Raw genomic sequence first — 10,000 nt, forward strand, 5'->3', positions numbered from 1 at the left:
AGGATGATGCAAACCCACTCTGAAGGCCTTTCAGTAAAATAGTTAATATCGTGTACATAACTAAAAAAGACTAGGTAATCAGTTAAGCACATAAAACGAAGAATAACTTTTAAACTATATGACATATTACGAAGATTTTGCGTAAACACAAAGTTTGATTTCCTTAAATTTTCTTAGGCTATCAGTGCATTAAAAATAGTCATAATAAATTGTTACAACAGGCACGGATTTAAACCAGCTCATGCGCGTTCTTTCCTACTTTCACAAGTCCTTAGTATAGATAGATGAAGATAGATTTTCATTCCTAAAAAAAATATTTTCCAGGGCATTCATGTACTGATATTAATTCCTAAGCATATAAAATACTTCACTTTAGAACTGGAAGATGGGAAAGACATATTTCATTTATAAATATACGATGTATCTTAATATCATGAAATTGGTCTACACTCCATCACAAAATTCGTAGTGGCAATTATTAAGCTTTTATTTATTCATTATTTACAAAATGTTATACTAATATCATTATCGTAAAGTAGTATTTTGGTAACATTATATTAACCCTCGTACTGATGACCTTGCGCGTAAAATCAATACCCCTACCACTCCCCATTATCATTATAAATCCTTATACGCTGTCATTACTACCATCACAAGAGGATAATCTATCCCTACCACGCCCCATTAAGAATACAAATCATCATACACTACCACGGTTACCATCTCAAGCGGACATTTACACCGTACATACAAAGACCTCTGCAACATTTGGTACACAATGCAAGACCAGGCAAACGGCACTCCCTCTCGCCGTGCTACATCACAATGACAGGTAGACACTGTATCGCATACAACACATTCGGTCATATGTGTGTGTATTTTGTACAGCGTAGTTTGATATACTCGAACGGTGAGATTCATACTCGTAACTGTCAAGAAGCGCATAATAAGAATTTCCTAATTTTCTTGATAAGGAACTGATAATCTACTGTTATTAACCTAATATGTTTGCAAGAACTCCTGTTTTGTCTGTAAGAAATTTCTACTGCATGTTATAGGATATATCAAATATACTCTGCTAAGAAACTACCAATCTGTCCAAAAATAAACTTCTAAGTTCCTTATTAAACACTTCTAGTAAACTTAGTAAGCAATGCACCATCTACCTAATAAGAAACAATAGCATGATAAAATAAACTATTAATCTAATCCATGTCTAGTTTAACCGACGATTTTTTTTTTTAATTATCTTACCTGTTCGACTGCGTAATAAGGGGCTTCTAAATTGCTAGATATGCAATTTCAAATCCACGTTATAAAAAAAAATTATCTCTTTGATGGGGTATTGCTAATTAATTCAGAATGACGCTATCTACTCGATAAGGAACCTTTGATAAACAAACAAAAAGAAATCTATCTCTGTCTTATAATGAACAAGTAGACTTTTTTTTTTTTTTAATTCTCCCAATTAAAAACACAATTAACACCTGTAAATAAAAATAAACTCCGGCATAAGGTCGCACACATTCCAATAGCATCACTCACTATTTTACCGATGCTTTTCGTGTAATTAAAATACTACATTATATCCGTAGTATCGTAACCATTAGGGAAGTTAACCGTGATAACCTTCGATAACAGGAAACACCAAACCAACATTGATGATGATTTTGCAATTATAATCAATCATAAAAAATATACGATAGTGATAATGATGACAATAGTAATAACATGTATAATAACAACATACAAACAATAATAATAAAACTGATAATTTGGGTAATAATGGCGATCTTGATAATAGCAAAGATGACAATTATATATATATATATATATATATATATATATATATATATATATATATATAAACACAGTAGTGAGGTAATTCATAAGTTTTTCATTACCCTACAACCACAACTATAGTTATTGCTACTATAATAATAACTAAATCATTCTACCACAGCCACTGGACAATCGGGCACATTCTAGCTTTGAGGTTCCTTATGTAATTTCAAATTAAAATATTAGATAACACGTACACAGTGATGTCACAGTTACTTTTTATCATTATTATCACAACACTACTATAATTATGACTAACAAATTTATCATGTAAACAGCATTAGCAATCGCTTATTACAAACCCAAATGAAAGTTAAAGAGAATTATAAATGAAAACCATCAGTAGTTAACAAAAATATTTTTTTCTAGCAATAGTCAATGCATACAATTTATTGCCACCATTCTTATCAATATTAATTATTATTTTAATGGTCTTCAAAGCTACCGTGTCACAGCTACTAACATAGAATGAAAAAAGGAAAAATGCCATAATCTATAACCTTTGAATATTAACAAAATGAGTATAAAACAGAACAACAGTGAAAGTATTACGCAGTGTTAAAGGTAGTCATGTAACTTGGGAACCCCTGATGGCAACACACTGATGTATAGCCAGTCCAGACATATTGTGCAATCTCTTTCCGGTAGTTCTTATAAACAAACATGAAATAATAAAAGAAAAGCATTTAATCTCAGACACAAGGAAAAAAAACAGGTGATAAGATGATAATCGTTCGATATACGACTAGAATTTTGATTAGTTGGAATCAAGTAAACAGGTCGGTTCACTGTTTTGGTAACAGTTCCTCTCCTTTTTTTTATTATTGTTTTTATTTTCTCCCTCACCTCCCCCGCCCCTCTAAGGTTCCAGCCGCACACGATCCCCATGCTAATCACTCGAGCAAAGCAATAAACCGATTTAGACTAAAATAAAACCAGTGAAATGACCGAAGACCACGAAATGAGACGCAGTTCCGCGGTTGCCGTCCCTTTAAAGCACCGAACGAAATGTATGAAAATACCATTTCACTTTAGCCTTTCCTATAATTAAAACCAGACTTCCCTTTTCCCTCCTCTTACAACGCAGAATTTTCAGAACGGATGTTTTAAGTGGGTTGTAAGCATCCACACGTTTTCTAAAGGCGTGAGCGAAATAACTGACCTCCCAGGTTGAGGTAAAGGTGTGTTGAAGGGAAGCTTAACAGGTAGAGGAGATGGAGGTGGCGACGGAGAGGCCCTCACACCTGCCTCATGAGGGAAGAAGGCGGAGCGAAAGTGAGGTTGCCATGTGGCCTCAGATTTTATGGAACCTCATACTAAAAGATACAAATTTGGGATAATCCTTCGAAGAGACTTTCCGTTCTTTGTCAGGGGGAAAAGGATGGAAAATCTAGGGGGTATGTTTGATAAGGGAGGTATGGAGGTAGGCTGAAAAATAAACGTGGAAAATGCACTCGCTAGCATGTTCTTCATTTCGACGAAGCATGAACGCAAAGGTGAACATAAAACCAATATTTACGCGAACTTACCGTAGACAATAAAAAACAATAACTGTAATGCAACAACTCCAAGATGGCATTCTGTAGACAAACCGAGACTTGCCTGTATACCATTTTGATATGATATTAACCTATCGACTACCTATGCTTTCACTTTGTAATCATTATCATATAACAATCGGTGACGATGCAATGTACCTGATTTTTGGGGGTATATTTTCCTAGTTCTATTCGGATTTCGGTTATCTTTTTGATAGTTGAGTCCTGGGCAAGGAGATCATGAGATCCATTATAGAACTTCCTTATATATATATATAAAAAAAAAAAATCATGTCTTTTCCTCAAAACTTTGTATTAGATGTACTAGTTTTCTTAATCGCTTTATGGACGTGTGGAATCACTTACAAACAAACTCACTCGAAGTTTTGTAGTTGTTACGTGTATCACATCGCAATATATATTCCAGATTTATGGGTGAGCAGTTTTGGAGAAGTTACCGGATTTTCGGGTCAAACTACGCAACACAGTCTAAGGGAGGTTTGTTACTCACCCCCCTGGACTTTCAGACGTGGGGATTAAATTCATTAGAATCGCCTCATTGATTAGTCAAATTAATGAGGCGTTTGATGATATCTTTTGGTTTGGAAGTTATTTTTAAACACGGGATTTCTTTGTTTATTTACGACGTTATCAGGATTATGTGGTAAAGAACACAAATATCGGCGTTGTAAACCTCACTGATAAACGGATAGACTTCAACTCCAAGAAAGTAATTAACAATGGTTCCCGAGTATTTATCTATTTATACAGTATGGGTCGCGCGCAGACGGAAGTGCGTATAGTTAGTGATAGATTTGTGTGTATTTATCTATTCCTTAAGTCTGCGTGGTAAGACACAGATACGCATACATCCAGAGAAATACGTACATATATTATCCTATATGATAGTATGTATATTTCTGTTTGCAGTGAACTGTGTGCATTGTATAAGCAAACCTGCAATATTAACAGCGATAAACTGTCGATTAATTTTCATTTGAACTATCAACAACTTTCAGTCTAAAATACATAGGTAAATAGAGAGAGAGAGAGAGAGAGAGAGAGAGAGAGATAGAGAGAGAGAGACAGAGAGAGAGAGAGAGAGAGAGAGAGAGAGAGAATCCAGCCTCTAATATAACTCAGTTTCTAAAACTTTTCTTTTCTTTGGCTCTAGTTCTGAAAACGATATCGATCGTTCATATTGTCCCTTGACATATCCTGAAACTACCATATGTTCTAAACGCAAAAAAAAAAAAAAAAAAAAAAAAGTTGGTTACGAGTATAATTCTTAAAGATATCAGATGCTTAAATTGTCTCTTTCTTTGATATTTTTACAGACGATTATAACGCAAATTTACATGAATTCATTACATCTGCACATTATTACATAATCACACATATGTCTGAATTACATTAACTTCTTCAACATAGTTGCCAAGATTTCATATTCAATGTCATTTTGGTTTTCAGTTGAAATGATCAAATTTTGCAACCAATACAAACTGAGAGTAAGAAAGACAGACACAGTATAATTTTGTTTTATTGTAATGGTATTAAAATGATAATGATGGAGATAATGATGATATTGGTGATTATGATAATGATGATCATGGTAATTATTATTTTTTTTTTATCATCATTATTATTATTATTATTATTATTATTATTATTATTATTATTTTTATCATTATTGTTGTTATTATAATAATAATATTAAATAGTATTATTGTTATTATTAAAGGATTAATAATAGTAATAATAGAATTATAATATTAATGGTAAATATAAAAATGATGATGGTGATGATGATAAGGATAGTAATAATAATGATAATAATAAAGATGATAGTGATGATGATAATAATAATAATGATAGTGATAATATTATTACTACTTTCAATGATAATAATGATACTACTACTACTACTAATAATAAAAATAATGATAATGATAAACAATAATAATTATGTTATTAATAATAATGATGGCAATAAAGATAGTGATGAAATGATAATAGTAATAATAATTATAAAGATATTAACAATGGTAATATTAATGAAAAAATATATTAACAATACTAATAGTTTTAATAACAACATTATTATTAATAAAATTATTGATAATAATAATGAATTATGATAATACGAGTAAATAAAACATGAGTAGCAATACTTTTTGATAACATTCATAAAAATTATGATAATAATGATCATGACAATAATATTATTGATAATAATAAGAGGGATAATGATTTTGATCATTATAATAATAATAACGATATTAATGACAGTGAAATACAATAATAGTAATAATTATAATGAAAATAATAATAATAATAATAATAAAAATAATGATAATCATAATAGTGATAATGATAATAATATTGATAATGATAAAAATATTAATGATTATGATAATAATGATAATAATGATAATAATAATGATGATGATAATAGTGATAGTAATAGTAATAATAACAATAAAACCAAAAATAATGATAGTAATGATGATAGTGATAATAATGATAATAATAATAGTCTTAATGATAGTAATGATAATAATATCAATAATAGCAATAATGTTAATAATGACTGATGATGATGGTATTAGTAAAAATATTACAATGATAACTACAGGACTTATGATAATGATAACAATAATATTATTGACGATAACACTAGTAAATTATAACATATGACAGCAACAACAATAATAATAATAATCACGATAACAAATAATAGTTATATAAATAACAATAACTATTGTAATTATATCATCCTCATCATCATAATCGTTATTATTATTATTATTATTATTATTATTATTATTATTATTATTATTATTTTAATTATTATTATTATTATTATTATTATTATCATTGTTATTATTATCATTATTATCATTATTATTATAATTACTATTATTATTATTATCATTATTTGTATTACTATCATTATTATCATCATCATCATTATTATTATTTCTATCACTATTGTTATTATTATATCATTATTATTATTATTATTATTATTATTATTATTATTATTATTATTATTATTATTATTACTATTATTATCATTTTCATTATTATTATTATTATTATTTTTATTACTTTTACTATTACTATTACTATTATTATTATTACTCTTATGATTATTATTATTATTATTATTATTATTATTATTAACATTACTATTATTATTACTGTTGCTGTTGTTAGTTTCAATATTATTATTATTATTATTAGTAGTAGTAGTATTAGTATTATCATTATTATTGTTATTATCATTATTGTTATTATTATTATTATCATTATTATGATGATGATGATGATGATGATGATGATGATGATTATGATGATGATAATGATGATGATGATAATAATAATAACAATAATGATAATGTTAGTAATAATAATAATTAATGTTATCAATGTTATTATTATGATAATCTTGCTGATTGTAATGAATCAATAATAACGATGGTAATGATAGTGATGATAATAATATCAACAATAATACTGATAAAAAATATATATATAGTGATAGTGACAACAACAAAAGAAATGATGATGATGATGATGATACAGTAGAAACTGGAGCCTTCAGCATTACAGAAAGTCATGTAATAATACACTTATTTTAATTATAGGAATATATATAACGTTGCTGCTTTGATCGCCCGGCAAGGAATATGAGTATAAATTATATTTTTGTTATCATTTCACTCACCATACACATAAAGCCAGTCACCAAAAAAAAAAAATCAAACATAGTCAGATAAACTCTTCAGAAATAAAATATCATAAATTCTAAAAAATATATATTTTACATACAGGCTCCCTACAACCTGTAACCGTAAACAAAAACAAACTTGAATTTCTCTCGCTTTGCGTTTTGAAGTTTTTCGAAATATTTGGCATTTGTAAGCGATGTTAAAATGGTTAACCAAGGAGAAAAGGTAAGGGATATATTATGGATCCTATGAGATAATAAATTTAGAATAATATGCCCCTAATAGAAGGAAATAAGGAAGATGCTGTTATTACTGCCTTTCCCGCCCTTCTTTATTAACCCGTTTATATTACCATATTTTAAAAGTTTTATTAACGTAGACTTTGTAGTTATTCCGAGAATGTGATTTTTGCACCAGTTTTGATTTAATAAAAGAGTTTTCTGTGTAATGAGCTGCATCAAGGTATTGGATACTGAGGAGCGATGTTAGGATTGAAAATTAAGAAAAATAATTCAAAAAATGTCATATATTGTGAAATGAAAGGGTATTTGGCTAATGAATCATATTTCTAAATTGTGTGCTGGTGAGGTTTTCACTTTAGCAAACGATGTAGAAGGGAATGTATTTGAAATATTTTGTGAAATGACTGAGACCAAGACCTTAATTAATCCACGTATCCGTATGTACTGTAAAACCTTCCAAAACCCAGTAGCTTCACCACTTAGTCCCCCACCAATTAGCCGTAATACTTATCAGAGGCTCTGTCCCTGGACCCCCACCCTAATGCAGTGGACTTACTCTTTGCACAGTATTTATTTCGACCAGGTTTGTTAATTTCCAGCGTCATTCCTTTGCTTGCGGAGATTATTTTGTGTATCTGTGAGTGTCGTTATTAGATTTCCACCAGATTTCCCTGTCTCAGTGCATTAATTATATATACTTTATCTAACTTTATTATTAGGCTGTGGCCTATTTTTTCAGGGAATTCTGGTTATGCACACTCACTGTGGAATTCTTGAACTCTGCTGTAATCACAATACCAAATCAGTCACTATATTGTCTAATGCAGGGGGCTGTACCCTAGTAACCCCCTCCTGATGGGTCCCCAACCCCCCCCCCAAATCCTGAACTCCTAATCAAGAAAACAAAGAATCCTCCATGTATTCACGGCAGGAGAGAGTGTCAGACAGACTTTGCATCAGGTGCTCCTGCATGGCGGTCATGCACTCTATCCTTCTGTGGGTAGTGCGAGAATTCCACACTGTGCGCATACGACTGGAACTCTTGTAAAAACTAGTCAATAGACATCACTTTATGTTACTGTAAATATAGTAATTTAGTTATTATTAACATATTTATCATCATTTATAGATGTGACGAACCTGTAGTATTATGTGCTTCACATTTTTATTTATTATTATTATTTATTTATTTATTTATTTATTATAATTTTTATATATTTTTTATTTTATTTATTTATTGTTTTTTTTTTACTTGCCATTAAACAACATGCAATTTATTTTATGTTGTAGCCTCTGAGAATCTCTCCATCCCTTTTTTTTCTAATTTAATCCCACATTTCTTGGTTTCCCAGCTAAATTTTTTACACAAAGTGACTCATTATAGCTTTATGGTATTTATCTGTAATTTATCACTATATTATGGGAATATGATACAACTGTAATACAGGCTTTCACATTCTGCAACATTTTCATCAACATCATTAATCTCTTTGTGCTTGTTTGTTTATTATTTCAGCTATTTGTTTTAACATTTAAAATATATTTTTATGCTCACAGACTAATCTTTGTTATGAGAATGTGTGATGCCTTTCAAAGCTTATATATTTGAAGTAATAGAGGTAATTTTTAAAAGGAATCAAGTAATTTTAGTAATATTTAATGGATCAAAGCCTTATTAGTCATTAGAAAAGGCATTGTATAGGAAAAGGATGCTTGTGTATTGTCTGTGGAGAAATATTTAAAGTAAAACAGTGGAATTAATGAGTTTTAATAATATATCACAAATAACTGATCTGTAACTGTGAAGTGTTAAGAACTTTTTGTTGTAGAGCATTTTCCACAGGAATTTTATAATCATATTGTAATTAGTGTATTTTTGGCTTCTACTATTTTACTTTCCTAGAGTGAAAACTTGTAGAGACTGTCCATGAAACTTCTAAATGCCTGACTACTAAGATATGTACCAGAGACAAATAAGGTCTCCAAGGGTCTCTCTGTTACCATTAGTATAAAACTATAAGGCTTCTTTAGGAGAAAATGTTTTAAGATAATGTCTGGATCTCTCTCTTTCTCACTCAGTTAATTGATCTATGTTATTAATTTATTTTTTGTATTCCAGAAACCGGTACCTGCTGATGACTATTATCATGCCGAGGAAAAACTCTATACAACTATTGTGGAATCTACGAACACAGCTATGTCCCTCATAATTGACAAGTACATTTGCCTTGCCAATGGTTTGCCAGCCCCTGACTCGGACATTCAGGAGTGCTTCGGCAGCAGGAACAAGAAGAAGCAGAGCCTTGTGAAGTACCTAGAGGATCATGAGCCCAATGAAATGACTCCCAGTCAAACGAGGAAGCACTCCCACAAGCCTCAGCCTGCACGCCCGCCCAAAGGCTGCACAGTAAAAGATATTCACAGGGAAGTCAAAGAAACCTTGCAAAGGAGGAAGTCCCAGCTTGGGCTGCCGGACGACTATGAGGTGCGAGAAGTCCAATATCCGGAAGTTGAGTTGGAGTCTGATAGCAATCTTAGTGAAGTTGAAGATGAAGAAGATATCAATGATGTTGTTTCCAGCAACCAAGTCAAAGGTTGGAGGAGGAGAGGGAACGGATCAGAAAGGAATAAGGAAATTTTGAAA

General features: G+C 30.5%; 2 protein-coding genes across 3 annotated transcripts in view; one reads left to right on the forward strand and one right to left on the reverse strand.

Annotated features, from left to right (window-relative positions):
• Positions 1-3,148, reverse strand: part of LOC125046757 — a 10,674-nt gene extending 7,526 nt beyond the window's left edge. For both annotated transcript variants that reach the window (XM_047644688.1, XM_047644687.1), the window contains exon 1: positions 3,005-3,148. The gene's annotated coding sequence lies outside the window, so the exon portion shown is untranslated. The remainder of the gene's footprint in view (positions 1-3,004) is intronic.
• Positions 3,149-7,230: 4,082 nt separating this feature from the next.
• LOC125046654 overlaps positions 7,231-10,000 on the forward strand; it is a 9,645-nt gene continuing 6,875 nt past the window's right edge. The window contains exons 1-2 of the mRNA XM_047644497.1: positions 7,231-7,339; positions 9,476-10,000. The exon at positions 9,476-10,000 is cut by the window's right edge and continues 2,169 nt beyond it. Coding sequence (XP_047500453.1) covers positions 7,319-7,339; positions 9,476-10,000 — 546 coding nt within the window. The 5' untranslated portion in view covers positions 7,231-7,318. The remainder of the gene's footprint in view (positions 7,340-9,475) is intronic.

Source organism: Penaeus chinensis, chromosome 39 (genome assembly GCF_019202785.1).
Source record: "Penaeus chinensis breed Huanghai No. 1 chromosome 39, ASM1920278v2, whole genome shotgun sequence".
Taxonomy (NCBI): Eukaryota; Metazoa; Arthropoda; class Malacostraca; order Decapoda; family Penaeidae; genus Penaeus; species Penaeus chinensis.